The 25,158-nt window shown below is 43.3% G+C and overlaps 1 protein-coding gene across 1 annotated transcript; it reads right to left on the bottom strand.

The window, feature by feature from the left end:
• Positions 1-1,453: 1,453 nt before the first annotated feature.
• Positions 1,454-24,119, bottom strand: LOC147605969 (uncharacterized). The gene is made up of 5 exons (XM_086792344.1): positions 23,884-24,119; positions 11,451-14,453; positions 3,500-3,574; positions 2,214-2,381; positions 1,454-2,125 (listed from the first exon to the last, which is right to left on the bottom strand). Exons 1-5 carry the CDS (start codon positions 24,082-24,084, stop codon positions 1,940-1,942), a joined length of 3,633 nt encoding a protein of 1,210 aa, XP_086648470.1. The 5' UTR covers positions 24,085-24,119; the 3' UTR covers positions 1,454-1,939.
• Positions 24,120-25,158: the final 1,039 nt, after the last annotated feature.

The raw sequence follows: 25,158 nt of genomic DNA, 5'->3' as shown, positions 1-25,158 counted from the left end.
CTCAATGTATACAAGGATGAAAGTAAACTTCCAAGGACACGTGGATCTAAGAATTTTTGGAGGAAGTTTGTCAAACTCTCCACCCACATGAAGTGGTGGTTATAGTATCTATACATTTATTAATATATGTATACATATGTATTAATGTGTTTATAATAATAATTTTGATTCTAAAATTCAAAAATCATAATGCTTCGATGTACACATTCTTATTACAAACATATTGATTGTGTGTTTACAAGAAAGTGTACACAATTTTATTTTCCAATAATGAAATCTACATACAAAGCTTTGAATCATTCGCTAGAACAAAACAATACTTGTGTATTACAAAATCTATGATTATACACCGTTAAACTCCACTTGCTAATTGCACATCGTTGTTTCTAAGCTATTCTTTAAGTAAAGCTTAAATGATCACTTCTTTTACGAAGACAAGCCAACAAGAGCTTTTTTCATTTATTAATATTCATTTCATCATCAGACACTTAACAAGAAGACCCCCTTTAAAATAAAGTATTGTACATTAAGACTTAAATTATATATTAATACCATTACTCATAAAATTGTATGTACGTGTGTGCGTGGTATATGAGAGAGAGAGAGAGAGAGAGAGAGAGAGAGAGAGTTATACTAAATGCCTTCAAAAGACCCACTACCTCTATGAGACCAAAAGTGATACAATAGTGTCAATGTACTCTCATCATGGTACAAAAGAAAAACAAAAGACTAGACCTATGTGCTGGGAATGTCAAATCTGAGCCATATGATGCAAAGTGGGACCATCATCATCATACAACCTCCCCTGGTAGGGGAAGGGAGCCATCCAGGGGGGGAGAGAGAGAGAGAGAGAGAGAGAGAGAGAGAGAGAGGTAGAGAGTTATATCGACGTCTACAAAAGGAAAAAATGACCTATGCCACAAAAAGGATTACATCATGTCCATGGAATACATCATCATGGGTACTAAAATGAAAAGGCTAAAATGCTAAAGCTGAGATGCTCATGTACAAAGAGCATAAGGCTCACATATCATCCTAAGATATCCCGCACAACATGGCACTCAGAGTGGTAAAGCTAAAAAACGGATGTGCATGGTATATGAGAGAGAGAGAGAGATATCCATGACACTAAAATCATTACTTGATGAGATGTGAACATTAATCATTTTTAAAATGAAAAAAATAAATAAAATCGGTGGATTGTGTGGAAGTTGCATAAGGCATTTTTAAATCATTTATTTATTCCTTCTTTCGAATATTTAATTGAGCTATTCTTAGAGCAAATATTACAAGACTTCTTAGTCCTATCTTTAACACAGGCAAGCCAAAAATACAAGTAAAATCAAATGAGACTATGTCAAAGCCACAGGCAAGCCAAAAATACAAGTCAAAGCTTACTGGATTTTACTGTTAGATGCAAATTTTTAAGCCATTCAAGATGGTCAGAGTGGTATTTTTCTGAAGTGAGTTTCTTGACCTTGAAATTAAACAACTTATTTTTACATTGAATTGTACATGACTTAATTTTAATGCATGTTTAGAGTAGATTTCATTGTTTCAGCAGTAACAGGTCCAGCTTCAGTCTCCCGGTTTACACACTTACTGGGAGATTGTAACCTAAAAATATGTCAGACTTAATGCACTTCATAGACACAAGCTTTGTTGTGCTTAGGCTATGGCTCTCACAAATTCAGTTCACTCAAGTGCAGTCATTGTTTCTTTCTTAAAACTGTGATGTTCTGCGTAGGAATACCTTCAGACTGTGTCATGCTGAAGTTGTATAATTGTACACCATCACATAAGAACATGAGTGGCATGGCTTGGCCCTGTGAATCCTTGTTTTGAGCCATTATGTACAATACAGGTCTCTTTTCTTGGTGAGTGTGCCCCTCACCCTGTCCCCTCCCTCATTCCTCCACCCAAAAAAAATTTGATGACATCACATGATCTCATCATGAAATCGCTGTAGAAAACGCTGCTCCATTGCCTGGATGTGGCATTTTCGGACACTAGAAGGATTATGCACATTCAATGCAGGTTGCTGGAGCACTGAAATCAATAAGCTCACACGTGCCTCATCTCCTGCCTTGGAATGCATGTGTATAAGAAGCTCCAAGATGGGCACCTGTTGTGGAATGCTGAAACTGCTCATTTTGTAAACAAACAAGTATGCCACCCAATGCTGAAAAATGTTGGAACATATGATGTCATACCTCCCATAGACATTCGGCATATAACTCCATGTCTTGGTCCATTATTACCATGCTCTGCTGTAAAATTTGGAAAGCCAAATCACAGTCTGGATCAGGGAGGCATTGACAGAGTACAGCACCTTGTAACCCAGCTCCCATAGCTTTGCATGCACTAATCATCCTCGACACCTGATCGATCCACGACCACAACAACAAATTATTTAGTCTAATTATAGTCATTAAATTCTGCAGTCATCTGTTTTCACACACAGCAGGTATAATCCAAAAAAACGAATGAACCACCTAAGATGCATTCTGTAAGCTATGCAAGGGCTCTTGCCTTGAGCTTGAGTCCAGATCAACTGAGTGACTGCTTGTTAGCTCCCAATCTTGTATGCTTTTTTTTCTCTATTTTATGCCATCTATATTCAAACCTGATGAAAAGCTTTTACTTTCTCCAATAAAGACCCAAACTTACGTGCAAGTGTGGCTTTCGGGAACAGGAGTCATGGCCACGGGCGTGGTCCTCCACAAAGAGCCTACACTTATCTGGAAGCTTGATGCCCTTCATGTCACAATAAGTAAAATGGCCTCAATCCTAGCAAAATCAGATATTTATCTTGGGAGGGTGGTGGACTTCACCCATCTACAATGACCACCTGCAGATGGTCCTTCACCAGGGGCACCACAAAGGTAATCGTGCAGGGCACCTGGAATTGAAAAGTACAATCTCTTTCAACTTCTTTTTCTAGCACAGGGAACCTTAGCAGGGCCAGCACACCTAATGTGTTTCAACCAGAGCGGATTTTTCTCCTCTACCAGCTGTTCGCATGTGTATATACTGTTTGCATATTGTGGAATGTACATCCAACCTCTCTGCATCATGTGGCATGTACTGTTTGCAGCCACGCAGGAAACATGGACTCTAAAGCCGAAGATCCAAGCAGAACCAACTGCAAGGAAAGAAATCGCCTTCAAATCGTGTAGGTTTGTTCAAATCTGTTGTAGAGCTCGCCAGTTCATCAGAGAATCTTCCTAATGGCTGACTGCAGAAGGGCCAGGGAGTTGCACACTGGAGGCCACAAGTGCCATGAAAAGAACTACTTTCTATGGTTTGAGCCAGGTCTACACTTAGTTGTGAGTAAAAGCTCTTCACTTGGAATAGTCTTGAGATTTTTAGGCTGAAATTGCTTACAAAAGAATATCCAAGAATGATACTAGCATGAAGCCTGAGTCCATAATCAAAATACAATTCCCCATTCTGATTTAGGAAAGCATAGTGGTCAGACTTCAAGAACAAAACTTACTATCCAAGGGGTAAAAATGTCGCGTGGCATTGATAATGTGTAGTCACAATAGCATCCACTTCTTATTGCACCCGCCTGCAACCAACCCAACCATTTTCCCATCTTGCAAATGTCAAGGAACAAAAAAGGTATCTTCAACAGTTCATGTTAGCAACACATTTTACTTCAGAAACAGTCATTCTATTTGACCAAAGTTGGCAATCAGATTGAGTTCTCTAACAATATGTGTATTTAAATGTAAGGTAGCATAAAGATGATTGAAACCACCAAATCAAATTTAATCTTGAAATGGCTCAAAACCACACAAGTATGCAATGTTTACCTCATATTTTCTCAAGCTTGATGTTACATGCTAAGCAGAAGCGTGCTTGATTAATGATAATTAGATGCACAAAACCGAAAATTCAGAGAGAGAGAGAGAGGTGGCAGAGACTTGAGTTTTAACCTAATCTTCTGTATATGCATTAATTGAATGAATGAATATGAATATTTACAATGGTAGTTCAGATATGGAGTAGATCCGGATTCATGGGTATTGTGCATTAATTTCTACTGCATGCTGATGACTAAACCAGCTCATCCTGTTCTGCAAACTGCTGTCCTGAGGCTGCCAACTGCCAATCAAGAACTGACAACTGCTAGTCCAATTGCTGAATGCTGAATTATGATTATTAGTCCCCCTTTTTATAGGCTCATTAATGCTCCAGTCAGCCAGCTCTTTGAGTAATGCCATAAAATTGATTAAACGTGTTCATACTGTGCTAAAAAGGTGTCCAGCCTTCGGGCGCTTAGCTTGGGCGCTAATGCGCGCCTCTAAGGACTCATTCGTAGCCCTAATCCTTACCAATTGAGGTGTGCAGGTGACATCCCCTCATTAACTTAAGAGCACTAGGGAGCATGATGTACCTTTGCTCCTGGATCATCCACTCCCTATATATGTTCTTTTTTTTCTTACTTTGAGTATTGGAATGATGCCGATTGAGATCCGGTCACTATAGCATATGACTCCAGCTTCTAGAAACATGACTGGTAAAATGGACAAACTAGAGAAAACAACTCCCTCCTTGCCGTCACTTGTAGGCACTATAGTAACAGGGAACAGCCATTTCCTAGCCAAAAATGTGGAAATGCGGTTTCTCTCCAAGTCGCCGTTTTCGTTTCCCATTTCCTAATCTCCTCTCAAGATTTTCTTTCAAGTTTTGATTTTCCCCAAATTTCTCACAATCTCCTTTAAATTATGATCCATCCCATGTTTCTTCTTTATTTCTCTCAACTTGATCCCAACTTTATAATTTTACCTTTCATGTGTACAACCATGGGAAACTCAAGATCGTACAATCCCAGTCCACTGCACCTACGCCACAAAATGCTAACAATAAAGCGTCAAGTTCGAGGTCTACCCCAACGGAGGCTTTCAGAGCCTCTGGCTCAAAGCGCGCCCAAGATTGCTCCAACTAAAAAGCCAAGGAAGCAAGCCAAGGAGTCACTTATCACAAGCTGAAAGAATCCAACATCAGTGCAAAGAATGTTGTTTTTGGTGCCATACAATGGGACACACCGGTAAAACTTGTCCCAAGAAGCTAGCTGTGCCAACGCCTATCCCCACCTCCATAGCTTAATCAAGTTTACTATGAAAGTGTTCGGAGAAACACGCATCCCTGTTACACGTGCTTCTGAATTGTGCCGGAAGTGCCTGCACATGAATATATGGGTATTTGGTACTGGGTTTATGTTGCAATATCTCAGTTTATAGTAGAGCTCTCTTTGTATATATTCATATTTTAATTAGGGGTCAAAGTTGGGCCGACCCCCCCCCCCTCTTCCCTTCTTCTCGTATCTTTATTACCAAAAGGGGTATTGATGTGGGTGCCCAAGAGAGTCCTCAACCCACACACAACAGATTTTCCGAATACATAAAAAATAGCAGGTACACAAAACAAGTCAAGATTTTGATAGCCACCAGCCATAAATCCCTCAAGAACTCACATACCTGCGATAGTGAGTCACATGATACACATACTCACATAGACATGATAGTCAACCATGCCTCTGTCCAAAGCCTTCACAGGCAACTAGCCTTGCTTCAAAATTCTTCACAAGCAACCAGCCTTGCCAGTTCTTGGTGTGGTTTAACCCACCATAGTTTATGCTTAATCTATGTTGTACAACACCATGATCAATCCCATATTAGGATTTTTAACTTTTTAACATGGTATCAGAGCTAGGATGGGCTCTTGATTATGGTAGATATCTATGTATAGTAGTTTTTTTATGAGAGTTCATTTGATTAAGCATATTGTATGATTTTGCATCTTTTGTTATGAAAAAATTAAGCACACTCATTATCATTAGTATTGCATTTGGAGAGAGATTATGCTGCTGGTGATTTGGAGAGATCATGAAGCTGCCTACAAAGCTGAATTTGAAGATTTCAACAATATGAAAACCTTTGGAGTCTACACCATCAACAAGGAAGCTACCAAGGAGACTATGGTGTCTCAAGATAAGGTTGGTTTTGCAATTTTGCCTCAAAGTTTTTGGTTTGAACAAGAGAGAATGCTCAATGTAAAGAAGGGTTGTTGATTTATGGGATGAGAGGATCCCATGGTTCTTTGTCTTGTGTGTTGCATGAAGAGGCGCCATTTCCTTCGTCGAGAGAGCTACAACAATCAAAGCCAAATGCTCTTCATTTGTGGCCTTTGTAGCTTATGTTTTAATGAGATCGCTATGCATTGCTCGCTCTCTCTTTGCCAGATGTTGCTGCTGCCGGCTCTTCTCTAGGTAACGTTTGATGCTATTGGCAGTTTCCGCCTCTCTCTATTTGTTGTAAACATTGGACACTTCATTACTGCATTTGCAGATTGAATGGCTGCTCTTGCTTGCTTTGTTGCTTTAACTAATCCTCTTCATGAGGTTAACCAACCATAAAAATGGTAACCATGAGCTCCGCAAATGAGCTCCTTACTTGCATGCTTCCCATCCTTGCATGCACAATCTTTAAAGGTGCTATCTCAGCAGCTTCTCTTTCAAACCCATAGGTATAGAAACATTGTCAAAACCTTCTATTGCTTCCATGTCAATGTTGCCACATCTTCCATGAGCAAGTCTTGAGCATTGCCCCTTCCAAAATGCTCATCGTGGACTTCTTTCAAGCCCACAACCACTTGCCTCTTCTTGGACAAGCTTTGCATCTCTTATAGAAAAGGCAAGGCAACAACAAGGAGAAGGTCTCAGAAATAGCTCAGGTGAGGTAAGGCACAAGACTCGTGAAGCTCCTCCACAAATAGGAATTCTTCAAAGAAGATAGCCATGCGAGCATCTTTCCACGAGCTCTAGGTGGCATCAGCACAGGAAAGTGTCGATTTTGACTATATATGTCCAATTTATGGTTCAGTGCATAGTTGTGGCACAAATTTGATTACAGGACATTTTGTAAAGAGAATCTCAGATTTAGAGGTTATTGGCAGACGTATGTTTATGTGACTCGTTCATATACAATTAGAATATAACAGGTTTACAATACTACAGGGGGTGACTATGTTGGACATCACAGGTTTGTTGTAAGTGCAGAAGTTTTTGCAAGCATTGTTTGGTAAGTTACTACTATCGATAATCATGTCTAACAATCTATCCTAGATTGTGAGCAAGAAGTTAGATGTGGATAAAGTTATTTAGTTTTTGTGTGAACACACCTAGTTGGACATTATTATTAGGGTTGGTAGAGTTGGTAGCCAACTCACCAACATGTTATACACTATAAATAGTAGTCTAGGCTTAAGCCATATTCATTCATTGATCATCATTGAGTCATTGAGAACTCAAGGGCACTACTATCATTGAGTATCTCTGTTCAGCATTGTATATATTTCATATAAAGTAATACATGGTAGATTAGGTCATCTCTCTCTACTGTGTATTGAGCATGAAGAAGAAGCAATTTGTACATGGGTTTAAGTCTCTGATTGGCACTAATTGCAATCAATCAATTCATAAACATGCTTCCGCAAGCACCCATGTTACATTGGTATCAAAGTGTCAGATTTTAACGGCAAAAAGCTTGCAATTTGTTTCTCTCATAAGGACGTGGAGATCCATCACCAAGAACCACATCATCATCTACATTTTCACTCACGTTTGCGTTTTTTTCACTACGTTTTGCAAATTCTCTAACAGATAGCTCTTGTGTGTGCAAGGGGCGCTCAACCAAAGGGCAAGGAGGAGGACCAAACACACCAAGTAAAGAGCGGACAGAGCAAGCAAGCAAGACAGCATGTTTGTGCTTCAAACGTAGCCAAACAGAAGTGGAAGAAGGCGCATCAAGGGGGGGTCTAGCGGTGGGCACTCAAAGGCCACTCGGAGAGCATAAGGGCAGCCAGATTCAGAAAAAAACGCAGCCTAGGAAGGCTCCAAGACAACACATAGTACATGGCCATATACAGCAGCAAAACACAGCAAAAGGGCGCCTCCAAGGGGGTGCTACAAGGCAGACAGGGCAGCAGAGAGCTCCTTGGTTTCTTGGGAGAAAGGATGGTCCATCAACCTCAATCTCTACAAGAGCCTAATGGCAACATATAAGATAGAGGGGAATGAGGAGATTATCTAGTAGTTGGAGAGCCAGTTGGCAGCTTGCTGACAAGAGATCCAAGCAAGAAAGGTAGTAGATATAGCGGTAAGTCCATCCACAAATGGAGCTCAAGAGGCGGGAGTGTCCGAGGATGCTAAAAAGCTTTCAAGAGAGGAAGTGGTATCGTCCCCAAGTAAGGAGCAGATTCTAGAGGATGAGCCCAAGGAGCAAACACTACCAAGCTTGAAGGTAATCCGAACAAATGGAGAACAACCCATCCCAAAGTCCATTTCCGTTTCCAAGGACAAAAAGGAGTAAGTAAGAGAACATCAGATTTTTCTCTTCAAATCCATCGAGGAGGATGAGATGAGCGATTTTGCAATGGTGGCTACCATGGTAGTTGAGCATCCAGAGGTAGGAAGGCTAGTTCCAATGCCCGTAGTTCCCGAAGAGGCAGTGACGGAGACATCATTAGAGAAGGCAGGTCCAGTAACCATGCTATTCCACGTATGGAGTAGAGCGCAAGTTCACCAGAAGATCCATACCAAGGTGGAGCGGTGGAGCATCAGTTGCACCCATGCTCCAAGTTAAGCAAAAGGGGATGTCATGTGCACACTCTTCGGAGTGTGACATGGACATGCTTCTACCTAGTGGCCACCTCAGGGGTTGAGTACATGGTCGGATTTATGTGTTTGTAAGGGCTATTGTGCCAAATCTTTGTAATATTGTCCAAGTGCCCAATGAGTAGCTTAGTGCAGACCAATGGGTTATTGTGTGAACACACCTAGTTGGACATTATAATTAGGGTTGGTAGCCAACTCACCAACATTAGACACTAAAAATAGGAGTTTAGGCTTTCATCCTAGAGTCATTGAGAACTCAAGAGTAGTGCTTCCATTTTAGTATCTCTATTCAACATTGTATATATTTCATGTAAGCAATACATGGTAGGACCTTACACGATTTTGACAAAGATTTGTGAGGTTCCTTATAAACTAGAATTGCCTCCAGATGTCCGAATTCATCCAGTTTTTCATGTGAGCAAACTCGAGGAGAAAATGGGCGACAAGGATAACATTGTGTCATCTCACGAACTTCTTGATATTGAGGACGTCCTTTGTTCCAAATGAGCCGGAGCTCATTGTTGACTTCCAAGGAGAGGAAACTTAGGAATAAGTTGATCCTTGAATATAACATTAAGTTGAAAGATAGGGTTGAGGAGAAATTCCTCACATTCATGATAGGGTTGAAAGCTACTTGAGAATCAATAGCTAGTTTGAAACATGAATTCCTCGCATTCATTTACAAGGATGTAAATGTTTGAGGAGAGGAAGTATGTTATATAGTTGATGCTAACCTTGGCCTAGTTGACCTAATCTGGGGGTTAGGGGACCATGGGATTAGAGATGCATGTTGATTCTAGAGGTTAAGGCTCATATATTCATGACCCCATAAGTATGGCTATTTATAGCTAGAGGATCTGCTATATAAGTGGGGGGTTGAGTGAGGATTGGTTATTGTTGTATTATGGTCAATACCCAGCCATAAGTAAGAACTAAACTTGCTAGTCCGTACCATGATGCAGATAGTAAGCCGAAGGCCTTAGCAAGCATGCCCTGGTGGTATGGGACACCAGGGTTGACTGGCATGGATTTGTGAGGAGCCCCTAGGCTCAAGGGTGGCCTACCAATGTAGGCCTTCAGTTGGGTGGAGAGCTTTTGCCTGCTACATCTACTTATGACTAATCATGGATTTAGCCTAAGTTTGGGAGATCTTGGGTGGGGTTGGACCAGGCAAACCGTTGACAGTGTCTTAAGCCACACGTTATGATATCATTAAGAAAAATGACAAAGAGGTGTCTTATGCTTTGATATCACCGAGAAAACTCCCTCCTACCTCTGCCACACTGAGTGCACAGTATGCATGCAGCAAAATTAAGGCTAAAGGGACCAGAGCCAAAAGGCACCAGCTCAGAGATGATATCAATAGGGAGTAATATTGCTAGGAGGGCAGTTGTCTTTTCAATTGAAAAAAAAAAAGCACAGTTTGAGACATAAAAGGGGACACAGAACAGCTAAAAACTCTTCAAAGGATGGCATGGTTGCAAGATTAGCCAGTTCTTTCTATGATCGATGATTGCTCATCAGACAAACTCATGCCTAGGGAGATGCCTTCAGCTATTGACAATAATTGTCTACACCTTTACAAGCAATTAAAATTTTAAAAACAAATCCGGCACCAAGGATAGTGCTTGGGATACACATTCTGTGTTGTCCAGATCATAGAGGAGTACTTGGTGGTGCTAGAAAGGATGTAAAGCCTTACTAGGGATGTCCTAGCCTACACCAAGTGGTTCCTATCAAGAATCAATAGGGAAAAGGAAGGATCATTGTAACTCGTAGAGAAAGAGATAAATGAGGGTCTTGAAGGGGATATAATCCCTCTTCAAGGGGATAAGCAGCTTACAGACTGATAAAGCAACTGTAAAATGGCCAATTATTAACTACAGTACATCAGGTCAGATGAATATGAAAAGCTGTTGGAAGGTTGGCGATTTCGAGCGTGTGATCTATGGCTAGAAGGTGCCTTGGATTATCCCATAAGTGGAAGCATGGGAAGTTGAAGCGCCATATATAGGGTGTGGTGGCACCTTGTCATAGTCATCTCCTCCGGCCGGTGTTTTGGGAGGCAGCTCACCGGGAGATGGGAGCCCGGTGGAGGGATGCTGCAGTGCCTGTTGGGGGTGTTTGTGGAGCTCGATGGTGATGCGTCTCCTACGTGCGTTGGTCTTCCGCTACGCATTCTGACATGGTATCAAAGCCTGGGCGTGTGTGGTCTTGGGCGGCCCCCTCACGCCTCGGTGGCTTGCGGAGCTCGAATCGAGGGAGGGTGTTGGAAGGTTGGCGATTTCGAGCATGTGATCTATGGCTAGAAGGTGCCTTGGATTATCCCATAAGTGGAAGCATGGGAAGTTGAAGCGCCATATATAGGGTGTGGTGGCACCTTGTCATAGTCATCTCCTCCGGCCGGTGTTTTGGGAGGCAGCTCACCGGGAGATGGGAGCCCGGTGGAGGGATGCTGCAGTGCTCGTTGGGGGTGTTCGTGGAGCTCGAGGGTGATGCGTCTCCTACGTGCGTTAGTCTTCCGCTGCACATTCTGACAAAAGCATCCCTTAAAAAACAATACCCTCTACCTTTGCCAGCTATCACGAAGGCAAGTGTTCTTGAGGTTACTTTAACACCCACAATGCACGCTTGTATGATTTGCAGAGCTGCTGAGGCATTGATCTACACAATCTGAATTGTTTGATTAATCACATGAGCATTGACCACTTATTACCACTCCATTGGAAAGACTAAGACATGAATAGTAAGGAGATTTTGTCACCTGTAAATAGTATTGGAGAGCTTTGATGTGATCACCATCCTCAAAAGCAAGATCAGCAAGCCCTTGCAGCCAACAATGACCTCTCTCCATGTCCAATTCTATACCATTGGGAAGATCAGCAATTCTTTCTAGAAGCATGCGAAAGAAGTCTCTCACTACATCCGGTGATATACGAAGAGTAAGATTTTTGTGAATTGATGTTGTGGAAGGTCCCATGGATGAAGATATAGGCACACCAGCCATAATACTGGCCAAAACTCCATATCTTTCAACATCCAGAGGACAATCTGTCAGTCTTGCTGTATGACATCTTTGCAACCAGCCTGCTGTCAAGGTTGCAAGGCACATCAATACATTGGAATTTGAAATATTTAAGATAAGAGGAAGTGTGCTTATACTAGTGCTTGACGATGAGTGCATGGTCTTTTGTGCCTGTGGCATTGAGATATCTTTGGACGACATCCCACCAACATCGAAAAGCTGACACAGAAAGTCCTCAAAAAGCCGACACATTATGGAGCCAAGGTCACTAGATGCTAAACTTGCTTTGGATGAACAGAATGTAAATAGCTTTCCTACAGCCATTGCCATTTTACCGAACAAGGCAAGTTTTTTGGCTCTTTTCTTCAATTTCTCATGATTGTCAGTCGAATCAAGTAAGCAATTATTAGCAAATGAAGCTAACCACATGCAAACTTCCTGTAGATTATCCCATAGCTCCATGTCGATGAGCTTTTGTAAAGCAAATGCCACCACTTCTAAAGCAGGAAATGACTCCAATTGCTTGTTTTGTAAGTATTTCATACTGTTCATCTCAAGTTCTTTACCTATTTCTTTAGTAACCTTGGAGAGCAACCACAGCATGAGATCACAGTCACTGTTCTCTGAATCAAATAGTGATGCCTGATTGTATAAATACTTGGCAAGTTCATATTGACTCCCATGCCTGACGGCGTCAAAGGCCTTTTGCCTCAGAACAGAGGCAGTGCATTTGCTTGAAACTTTTGCTTCAGAGAGACACTCCTGCTTCGGGTCAACCTGCATGCTGTCAAAACATGCTGGAGCCACTTCTTGTGAAAAAAAAGGTTTTGTTTCTTCTTTCAAGAGAGCTTCATAGTCACAAAGTCTCTCTGCTTGCATCAGCTTGAAGAATGCTACTGCATCCTTCTCCCCAAACAGGTCTGAGGTTCTTGAGAATGTGCACTGCTCAGCAGTCGTGTGTTGGTCCCCCACAATCTTGTCCAGCGCACTTCCTCTCAGCTTTCTGATTTGCTCATGAGTTAGTAAACACAGGTCTCGAGCTAGCTCCCAACACCAGAACTTGTCAATCACACAGCAAACATATTTGACAAACTGATGAAAACGTGAAACCAATACTTCTCTATTGATAGTATCTGCTTCACTGAACCTCCTTTTTTTGGTCGAGTGCGATGAAGTTAACCATTCAGGCTTGCTTTCATTGACATTATTCACAATTATCTTTGCAACCTCTCCTCTCAGACTTGTCACTATCATTTTCAACAAGGAGCTAACTACCTCTATGCTACTGTCTAAGTGCTCACTGATTCTTAGAAATGACTCCAATGGATCTCCAACAAGAATGCTGCGAAGTGTGTTGCATCCTATCACATGAGACCTAGTTAAAGGTGGAATTGAAAGATCTCTTTCCAGAGAGAAGCGATAGCCCCATGTCAAATGCCCTCTAAAAAGATCATTAACAAAGACATCAACTAAACATTTCTGAGCAATCTCCTTAGACGAAACAAGTTGTTGACCTTGATTGAGATCTTCAGTGTTTGACCTCGCTAAAAACTCTCTCTCTAATGTATCTTTGGCTCGATCCTCCTTACAATGCGTGTCTGTGTCATTGGCTACAGCAGCACACTCCATTACAAGGGAAAAGATACAATCTGCCGTGGCCACAAGATCTTCAAAGCCCTCTGAACATGAGAAAACTCCATCTGATTGCAAGAGCCTAGAACTGACCCCAATATCCTCAGAAATGCATGGATTCCGCAAGTTCACAACTAAGTTACCCGGTGCATGATTGACAACTGATCCGTAAACATTGACAGGCAGCACCAGTGAGAATGCTTTGCTCCTTAAGAGCCACCTTGACTGCTCGCAAGCAATGATAGCATGATCGGCTAAAGAGGGAGAGTCCAAGAACAGTAAAGGAGGTTGCTTCATACCAATTTCTTTAAGAAGTTCCGCTTTCCTCTTGCTTTGGGCAGTGAGTAGATGCATCCCTAAAGCCATTCTGCATGCAATGATAAATCCCGCCAGCCGATTCCTGGATATTGGGATAGAATTGCAAGAGTTCAGAGTCTTCACTTCTAATTGAGCAGAGGGGGCATCATTACACATTGCAGCATTTTCTAATTTTTTCCCACATCTAGTAAACAGTTCATGAGCTTTCCAAATCCTTCCTCTCATAAAATGCACCTCACCTATATCCATTAGTAATTGACACTCATAAATTTCGCTTAAGATTGAAGAGCCGAGAGGTTCCATACCAGGAATATCATCACCGACACCAGATCTATTTCTTTCAGATACTTGAACCATAGGCTGATTACCTTGGTCTATATGGTCCTCCACAGCCTGCGAGCAGCCAAGGACATTCTCTATAAATGTGATTGAATCATTTTCAGCACCTGCTACTATATCACCTGTTTCACCAGCTGAGATAAGGTGCAAATCGTCACCTAAAAATGAAGCCCTCTGTAAAGCAGCAGAAGATCTTGTACTTGATCGTGTGATTCTAGCTGGTTGAGGTTTGAGTACATTATGGATAAACCATCGATGAAGGTCACACTGATGAAGCAGGGAGTTGGCCTTATCGTACTTTATCAATGTCTTCAAAAGCAAAAACTGATGTTGTTGAGAAGGAATAGACTCTACGTCTGCAAGAGTTAGCTGTAAAGCCACCCCTACTTTTGCTGCCTGTTCACAAAGTACAGCAGGCTTTCCTGCTGCATTGCTGACTGCAATAGCAACCTCCTGCAGATCAAACATTGAATATCTTATAAATCTTCATGAATCTCTCTCATGGACTTTGAATTAAAACTAGCCTATGAATGTTGCGATGCTACAATGAAGGCAAGATTCATATTGTATGTGTAACAGAGGTCAACAATGCGTAGTTTTCCTGCTCTCTTCACCGTCTACTTTGCACAAAGAACACATAGAGGTAACTAGCATGATTTCAGTCTCCTGTTTGTACTTTTGTTCTCTCATATCAGTAAGAAAGTACTCCAAAGAGGGAGGTGCAGGAAGAGAGGAGAAAGGACCCATTGAGACCCAACACTAGTGTCGCAAATGTGTGTTTCATTACTGTGTAAACAATTCTTTGCATTGAGATCTTGAGTACCTACATTGATGCACACCTTATGATTCACCTACAGGACAGCAAATCAGCATTAAGACCAACAGCAGTGCAAATCAGCAATGTGGGCAATCGTCCAAGCACTTTAGGTCCCATTTGGCAGGCCAGACAGCGCTGTGAAAGTATATAAAAAAAGAGAGAACTACAACATAAATCCACAAACACAAGCACACACTAGAAACCCTAATCTGATTGTATTATGTACAATGAATGAAAGTACAATAACCCTGGCTACAGATCTGATTTCAGCGCCCCCAAATTGTGGTTGAGCTTCAGAAATCTGAGATGATGAAATAGAACCTCAAACACCCTTTGATAGGTGAAGGGTTGGGCTGGTCAGCCTACCTGATTGCTGTGAAACCTGCCCCACACTGTCCAACAGCTGCCGAGGGCTGGCCGATCTCTTCTGTGCTGCCGCCCTTCTTCTTCGTACCAGTTTGGAAGAACCCTCCCGGAACTGCTTGAGCCTTCTGAATCTTCAGATAAACCCGGTATCTTTCCTTAATGTTGCTATCCCAGCAATGCTTATCAACTTCCCGGACATGCCTTGTCTGAGCCTTTTGTATCTCTTCCCGCAACATCTGATCCATATCCTAGTCCACTTGATCAGCACCCCAATGTCCTGTGAAAGTCTCAAGAACTTGAGTTATCGGATTGACAACCGGACGACCATATACGACCTCAAGGGAGTCTTCTTCATAGAACTTCTTCTTGAAGTTCACCATTCAGAAATGGAGTCTTTATGTCAAACTGATGCATACTCCATCCATGATGGGCTGCTAAAGCAGTTACCGCCCTTACAATTGCCATCTTTAAGTAATAAAAGCAAATACTCCTAGCAATAGGAGGGGGCCCTTCAGTGGGTAATTCGGGACCCAATCTGGTGTACAGTTCTCTCTCTCTCACTAAATCTCTTAAGAGTTTGAAGTGATAAAAGTGGATTGCTAAACTTGCGAAACTCAAGATAAAAGAAGGCGGTGTGAGACTTGTGTGACAGGATCCTCAATTACAAATACTTTCGCTGCATGTTACATCGGTATCAGATTCAGCTTGTCCACACACACCAGCGTGAGGGCATCCATGGATGGTCAGACTTCACTCCGACGTGACGATCAACTTCAGCAACATGTCTACAGAGGAGAGTACACATTAGCAAGAAGGCGTCTCCCCCGAAGGAGACCTTGCTCTTCCACCTACTACAGATACCATAGCTCTACTCCGAGCTCAAAACCAACTTCTTATGGAGCGTCTCCAAATCTTGGAGGCAATAGCAGCAAAACCCACTCCTCCAATTATCCCGGACTTCGTCACCCTATTCTTTCAGATGGAACAACAAAGACGAGAGGATGAAGCCAGACGCCGCAAAGAAAAAGCAGATAGACGGGACTATGAGGAAGCCCGACGCAAGATCGACGAGGACCAGCGTTAGGCTCAACTCGCCGCTCGAGGACACCAACGAGAGCTCGATCAAGACCGCATGTTACTCGAACACCAAAGGGAAAAGGAGGCCATACATCTAAGGTATCAGCACCTCTCTTCAGTTTCCCCACCCATAAGTGCCACCAGCCAGCATCCCGCAACATCGACTACCGTCATCCGAACTCAACCAAACTTTAGTAAGTATGATGGTAAGTGTGATCATTTAACAGTTAATCAATTTATTCATCAATTTAATGCTCATTTTCCTTTAGCTAGATCACAGACCCTCAGGATAGAGTCCACGTAGCGGCTCCCCACCTTACGAGTGAGGCAGTCACTTGGTGGCAGCATTGGTCTAGTCTTCATACAGACCAGACCACAGGTGTCACAGCTTTTAGCATGACCTAAAGACCAGATTTCTCCCTCCCCAATATTTGACCAACCTGGCAGATGAGTTCTCTGGACTCAAATAGAACGGGTCACCCGTGCTTCAATTTTCCGGCAAGGTTATAACTTTAGCACAACAGTTAGGGTTATCTGAGCAGGCCAAGATGGATCAATTCATTCGTGGATTAGATCCTAACATAGTTCGTAACTTTGAACCTAGTACATATAACCAGGCTTTGACTCTGGCTCAAAATGAAGAAATGAAGATGAATGGAGGCAAGCCTAAGCAGTCATCGCAGTCTAGTGCCAAACCCCAGCAACAGCAATCTATTGCGCAACCACGGAAAGGTAATGCATCTTCTAAAGATGCTAAGAAGGACGGCAATAATAGCTCTAGTTCAAAGGGTAAGAAGGATAAGGAATCCAAGCCTAAGAAAACCCATGAGGAAAAGGCTAAAGCAGGCATCACTTGAGGTTATCTTCCTCCAGAGGAGCAAAGGAAATACCAGTCAAAAAACAGATGTTTTTTCTGTCGTACCATCAGGCATGGTAAGAAGGATTGCCATAAATGGTAAGCGGAGCAAGCCTCCAAAGCCCCTTCTTCCACAGTTACCACAGCATCTCCTCTTCCTCCAGCCCCACCTACTACCACAAACGCAGTTCAGCTTTTGCCTTCTATGCATCCTATGCCATCCATGGTATTTGATGCTAAGCAAGAGGGTGAAAGCGATGCTGCTCATCCGAGCTTATGGCTCTACCAAGGGCCGACAGTTTGTAGTCCTATTTGACATGGGCAATTCTGAGGACGCCATCTCTCCCTAGTTGGCTAACAAAATGAGCTGTATATTAGTGCCATATCATTTGGATGTGGACGGGTTCACACCTGGTCTCCGCACCCACATATCTCAGAAGGCACAGTAATTTGCCTTTGTAGTTCAAAAGGCCTCATTCCAACGAGATTTCATTGTCTCGCCTCTTCTAGGGTGCAACATGATCTTAGGAATCCAGTGGTTTCGTTAGTACGAGCCTATTCCCAATTGGGGACAAGACACTTTTACCCTCTGTAAAGGTTTTCCTCAGCCCGTCATGATTCGTGGGGATAGAAGCATTCTTGGCATCCCATTGATTTCTCATCTCTAGGCCCGATGAGCTATCCGCAAGGAAGCGGAAGGAGCATTACTTTATGTTTGTGCTCAGACAGCCTCTACCTCATCGGTAGCAACTATCTTATCTTCATCCCCAATCCCACAGTTAGCAGACCTCCTATCTAGACATCAGGACATTATGCTTCGAGACGATCTCCCACCAAGTCTTCCCCCATCCCGTTCTGAGGACCATCATATCAATTTGGTCCCTGGATCAAAACCTCCTAGCAGGTTCCCCTATCGTCTTTCCAAGACTTTAGAGAGCAAGCTAGAAAAGCAGTTATCTGAGCTCCTCCGAGCCGGATTCGTTCGGCCTTCTTCCTCACCATTTGCTGCACCCATCCTATTTGCCCAAAAGAAAGACAACTGCATGTCTTTGTGTAGACTACATGGCATTAAACAAACTCACCATTACGAATAAGTTTCCTATGCCAAGGATTGAGTACATTTTGGAGCGTTTAGACAGTGCAAAAGTTTTCACTAAGATCGACCTCAAGAGTGGTCACCATCAGGTCCGCATTTTTGAAGCTGACATTCCAAAAATAGCTTTCCAGACAGAGCAGGGTCACTACGAGTTCGTAGTCATGCCTTTTGGGCTTACCAATGCACCCACAACCTTCAATAAAATGATGTCCAGGATTTTCGCAGTCTTCATTGATAAGTGTGTTTTCATATTTCTTAATTGAAAGAGTGCACAGAGCGGAAGCAGAGTGGCACTAGAATGTGCTGAACAGAGAGTGCAAGAGAGAGAGAGAGAGAGATGGAGAAAACTATGCTGAATATACTGAAGCAAAACAGTCCCAAGCAAGAGACACTAGAAGTCTCGTAAGTGAGGGAGCAAAATATATACAAGACTAAATGAGAAAAGAGAGACCAACACCCACTATTTATAGTAGGGGAAGGCTGGCCGATTGGAGCTGCAAAACAGGCCAACTGGAGCTACTGGACATGGCCGGCTGGAAAATGCCAGAAAGGCAGGGAAAAATCTCAGAACAATACTAGAAAAAGGGCTGGCCAGCCCACAAGCAAGGGCCATGCAAAAGGGACCAAATGGGCACCATAAAAGAGCAGAATCTGGGGATGAATGTGCTAACACCCCCTCTCAGCACCAGATGTTGAACAAACTCCGAGAATCCGAAGATGAGGAGCCAAGGAAGCCTGAGAAACCGGCTTGGTAAACAAATCTGCACCATTCTCCGTGGAAGGACAATACTCCAAACGCAAAGAACCCGTTAACGAACATAGTGATACTAAATCTCAATGTGTTTCGTACGAGCATGAAACACAAGGTTCTTAGCGATGGCGATGCAACTCTGATTGTCACACCAAAGAAGAGTAGATCCGGTAGGACAGCCAAGCTCCTCCAATAATGTCCGCAACCATATCACCTCACATGCAGCATATTAAACTGCATGGTACTCCGCCTCGGTAGAGGAAAGCGCCACAGTAGGCTGCTTTTTACTGCTCCAAGAAATGGCTCCAAACCCAAGTGAAAAAACACAACCAGTGGTCGAACACCGTGTATCTGGATCTCCAGCCCAGTCTGAGTCAGACCATCCAACAAGAGTGCGTCCTTGGCCATAAAAGATGCCAAAATCCAGAGTGCCACACAAGTACCGAAGAACTTTGAGAGCACACCGCCAATGCTGCTGACGGGGTTTGGATGAGAAGGAACTCAATAAACTGACTGCGAAGCATATGTCCAATCGGGAGTAGGTCAACCATACCAAACAACCGACGAGAACCCAATACAGTCCCTGATCAGTCCTTGGAGAAGCATCAAGTGAAGAAAGCTTCGCACCAATATCCATAGGAGAAGATACTAGTTTGCACCCAGTCATCTGAAATCTGTCGAGAATCTCCCGAGTGTACTTCTGCTGAGAGAAGAAAATGCTCTTTGAGGTCTGCCAAATCTCAAAGCCAAGAAAATAATGCAAGAGGCCAAGATCCGTCATCTCAAACTCTGTCTCCAAAGCATCCATAACACAACAGATCCGCACAGAACAAGAACCCTATAAAGATGAGGTCATCAACATAGACCACAATGATAACAATCAACCCCCTCTCAAGGAGGATATAAAGGTTCGAATCTGCGTGAGAACCGTGTAGGCCGAGCTTCTAAAAGAACTCATCAATCTGCTAGTACCAAGCCCACGGAGCCTGCTTTAGACCATATAAAGCCTTCTTCCGCCGGTACACATGATCCTGTTTGCCCGAAACAACAAATCCTGGCGGCTGATCAATATAAACCTCCTATGTAAGCTCTCCATTCAGGAAAGCCGACTTGACGTCCATCTGGAAAACGGGCCATCTATGATGTCCTGCAAGTGCAAGAACGGTGCGAATGGGAGTCATCCAGGCCATCAGAGCAAAGGTCTCATCAAAGTCGATACCAAGGCGCTGAGCATAACCCTTGGCAACCAACCTCGCCTTGTGCTTGTCCAAGCTACCATCAGCTCGGAACTTTGATTTGAAGATCCAACGCACACCAATCACGTTACGTTGTAACATTAATGACGTACTTGTCTTCTCAGCCACTGCGGAGCAGCATGAGAAAGACGTGGAGAAAGTCTTGCAACTTTTGCGAGATGATGGGCTCTACATAAACGCCAAAAAGTCTATCTTCTGCGTTACAGAGGTTAAATACTTGGGCTATATCATCGGTTCCTATGGGATTCGATTGACCCTCAAAGGTTCAAGAGATCTTGGATTGGGACATCCCTCAGACCGCCCAAGAGATCCGTTCTTTCATAGGTCTTTGCCAAGCCTACAGCACTCGTGTTCACTAGTTTTCCAGCCTTGCAGCACCTGTTCCCGACTTGCTCAAGGAGGTGAAGACTCGTAGACAAAAAGTCAATCACAGGCAAGGCACTTGATGCATTCTATGCACTCCAAAAAGCAGCCTTAGAAGCGCTTGTTTTGAAGTTAGCATCTTCAAATGAACTTTTTGAGGTCATTACCGATGCCAGCAATGTAGCCATAGGTGCAGATCTCCAGCAGGACAATAGACCTGTGGCCTACTACAGTAGAAAGTTGGATGTCATCGAAAAGAATTATTCGGTTTATGACAGAGCTTTTGGGTGTGATCACTGCGCCCAAACATTGAAAGCCTTTCCTTTATGGACAGATTTTCACAATCAAAACAGACCACCAAGCACTTAAGTGGCTTCAAACCATGCCAAGTGCCCAGCGGAGTGATCGGCAAGCCAGATGGCGTTAGATCTTCCAACAATTTGGAGGAATGATCGAGTACATCCCTGGTAGGCATAACCCAATCGCATACACTCTTAGTCGAAAGGCCAGCATCCAAGCAATGCATGAGTCTACCATTCTCGAAATCACTCGAAAAGACTAAGATAGAATGAAAGACCAGCATGTCGACTCCCCTGAGTTTGGCACTCAATACAATTTAGCCCTCACCTCTGAGCCTGGACATTATTTAGTGCAGAACGGTTGGTTGTTCTACAAGAACCGCCTCTGTGTCATTCAGGAAAAGCGAGCAGCTCTTCTCCTTAGTTGGAGAACATAGAGGTATCAACAGTACCCTCGAGAAATTGGAACGGTCCTTTTATTGGCCAAAAATGAGGCGTGATGTATATTCACATGTGCAAGCCTGTAAGATTTGTCAAAAAGTTACAAAGAAGGCTAGGTTACTTTAACCTTTGCCCATCCCCAACGACGGACCTTTCATCGACATGTCTATGGACTTTGTAGGACCTCTACCAGCATCCACTGGATCCCGTAACACTCAGTGTTTTACCATTGTGGATCGCTTTAGTAATTTTTACATGCTTATCCCATGCAAGCATACGGCCACAGTAGAGGACGTAGCCCGCCTTTTTCTCAAGCATTGGTACCCCATTTGTGGTTTGCGTAGCACCATTACATCAGACAGGGATTCCAAGTTCACCTTGCATTTTTGGAAGGCATTATTCGAGAACTTTGGAACCAAGTTACAGTTGTCTAGTGCATTCCATCCACAGATAGACGGCCAGACAGAAATCTATAACCAGTTGGCCTTTGATGTTCTCAAGTCATATTGTAATGACCAGCAATCCAAATGGGAACATTATCTTCCATTGGTCCAAGCCATCTTGAACGATACTCATTCATCCAGTGTCGGACGGACTCCGTATGAGGCAGCCTTTGGTCACTGTTTCTCTTCTCTTTTGACAAGAATGGTGTCTCCATCTCTTGAGGCTAACAAAGCGATGGAAGCATTTTCTGAAATCATTGAGTCAGTTAAAGACCGTGTCACAAATACGGAAGCGTGTATATAGAAAACCTTATCCCATATATAACATCATGGCATCATACATAGCATCTGACAGCATCATCATCATCATACTTTGATACCACTAAAACAACAATATAAAAATCTGCACGAAGACACAGCACTAGGGGCTGAAGTTGCCCCCCCGCCGCCCCGCCCCCCAAGGTATCTTTATTACCAACAAAGTAATCCAGTACAAGAGAACGGGTGCCAGAGAGTAAACACTCTTCAAACTGGCACCAAATACATCCAGAATAAGATGAAAACAAATCAAATAGTAGCCTGAGTACTCAATCTCAAGCTTCCAAGAGTCTCTCGGGCACAGCCACACTCTAGTACGTGATCACACCCTCTAGCAGTGATACTGTCCCAAATAACCAGCCATGAAAACCTTGGCTCTGGCCACCCGAAGGCTCCACCCTTGGAGCCACAAGCCTCATGCAAGTTCAAAGACTGTTTACCTTCAATTTTGTCGCGAAGAACCTTGCTGAATTGGACTGCACAGCCCTGTTTTCAGACCACAAACATGTTGTAAAAGTCGCCCAAAGAGATGAAATGAGTGCTCTCTGGTTTGCCTTGGATCCCGAGCCTTCAGAGCATCAATAACGAGCCAAAAGACCTGCTGTACAGCAGTCGACCAGCCCTGTAGAGAGGCCAAGCATGGTCGCCTACGTCAAGAGAGAGAGAGAGAGAGAGAGAAGAATCACTTTTTGTTGTCCCAACTATGGAGGCAGTCCCCCAGCTATAAAACAGCCATGCTCATGGTTGACCAGCTCTCTCTCTAGTTCCCTTGCATGTCTTCTTCACAACTGGCCAAGCCTTGCATGTTCTACAGCCAAAAACAGCTGGAAAAGGAGGCACCTAGCTAATTTTGGCCCTCCTCCCCCAGAATAGCAACTCGTGGAGCTTTTTTTGGCTTGAGGGCTGCCGAGTATTGGCCAAGCTTTGTTAAAAAATTGGTCCCTTTTGATGTGAACACCTTAAAAATTGTCCACCCGAACATAAGTGTGTGAACACTTTATAATTTGTCCGCCCAAATTTAAGTGTGTGTGAACACGTGCACTCATAAACCTTAGTATAATAAAATATAAGCTATAAATTGAGTTTGGGGTCACTTACCACTTGCAAAACACATAAGACCACTACCTTAGTCCCAAACAGGTGTGCACACACGCATCCACAGGGTTTCCAGGCATCCCCGGAGCCCGGCAGAAGTACTAGGCATTGTCCAAGTAGTCAAGGCAAGTCATTCATGCATGTCAGCACACACACAAATGCTTTATGCATAATATTATGGACTCCATCTCCCAACTTATTCATCTTGTACCGAACCCTTCTCACGCACCGCCATGGTTTACCCGAATTTGATATCAGGCATACATTCGGCCTCTTCTTCTTCCGATGCAGCAGATATGCACATGTCAGCTCCTCATAATTTCCTCCTGCATTGCTGTTGTCAAAAGGTGGAATGCCCACCTCAGAACATATTCCAGCAGCTCTGACATGTCAAAACATATTTGTTACCTGGCCTCCCTCCCACGGGACAGTGATGGCCGGGAAAGGACCTGTCAGAATTCCCTAATCCTTGATGTTCAAGGCGTCTGGCCATAAGAAGAATGATATTTTTTCCAGCTGATGCACCTAACATGCTATATAGCTCAGATACTTCCATGTGATCCTTGTAATCTGTGTGAAACTAAGGAATGACCTAGCTGAGTCCACAGGGGCACGCTTCTGCAGTCTGGAGAGCTTCTGATTGAACTGAAGTTCTTTGAAGGTTTGAAGGATGACTTGAAGATCAAAAAAAGAGGATGGACTCACCAGTTCTTTGCTTGAAGGAGCGCTCTTATGGCAGAGGAGAGCTTGGTCCAGGAACATGAGGATGAGGTCGAGGTGCGAGGGCTTGGTGGCGATGCCTGCAGCGAGAGAGGCCAGGTGCTGCTCCAGCTTGGACGGCAGGAGAAGGTAGTCGATCCACAGTGAGCCCGCTTCCTCTGAGCTCTTCGCAGTTTCCCCCGCCATGCTTACCTGCTCAATGTGCGAACACAACACGGTTGAAATTGTGTTAATAAGTTTTTGTAAAAATTGTATATAATAGCAATAACTTAGCAAGATGCTAGACATAATAATGGCATTGTCGACGTGTGGCCTTGAATTTTCACTTTGAAGGTAAAATTTTAGTTCAAATTTGCAATGTAAAATATGAGAGGTCTCTAAAAAGTACATAATTGAATTTTTTCCCAAATTTTAGTCCTCCTTTTAATATCTAAAATTTATATTCATCCTTCTAGTTTACCTCCCTTTGTAGGTGTAAACACTATGGTTCACATGACCTCGTTTAATCCTTTTTGCCTAGGTGAGGAACACTTGTCAACAGATCCTATGCACCCTCTAACCCCATGAAAGGGCATGAGTGGTAACACAATCTCAACCTTACGTCCCACTGCCACAAGAATATATCGAATACATGTTAAGGATGGCAAGGGAAATGGGAAGGGGAAGGGCCATGCAAATAGCACCTGCCCGTGATCAAGGGCAAACAAAGCAAGTCCACATCTCAAGGCTACTGGCCAAATTCAACGGGAATGGTGTTCTTGTTCAATATTAGGAGCAACAAACTCCATGACCATATTTATAAGTCTCGACATTACCTATTTGATGAATGTTGTCGAGAGGCCTACAAGAGACAAGGATGTGGAAGGCATCCATCCCAACCAAGAACATGTTGAAACATCATCAAAAGCATCCACTTCAAAAGGGGTGCAACCCAAGTAAGAAAATGCCCTAGTCATTGACACGAGCATAGACGAGTAGTTGGCATACAACTTGCTGAACCAACTAGGTCGCAAACCCAAGACAGGCCAGCAACAAGGACATCTTGGTTTGGTGTACATCATGCCACCATAATCATACAAGCACAGAATGTCCTTAGTGCAAGACCCTACATATTGTGTGCATTGCTAGTGCTATGGGAACCATAACACTTCATGATGCTTCAGTCAAAGAAATCCTCCTATGAATAGTGTCCTATGCTTCCTCCACCTAGGCGACCTTTAGCATTGCTCTAGCACACCCAAATGCACCATAGAAAACACC

Source organism: Cibotium barometz, chromosome 58 (genome assembly GCF_041138505.1).
Source record: "Cibotium barometz isolate CiBa-2024 chromosome 58, ASM4113850v1, whole genome shotgun sequence".
In the NCBI taxonomy this organism is placed as follows: Eukaryota; Viridiplantae; Streptophyta; class Polypodiopsida; order Cyatheales; family Cibotiaceae; genus Cibotium; species Cibotium barometz.
The sequence above is the reverse complement of the archived record's forward strand: the minus strand, read 5'-3'. Positions and strand labels throughout refer to the sequence as shown.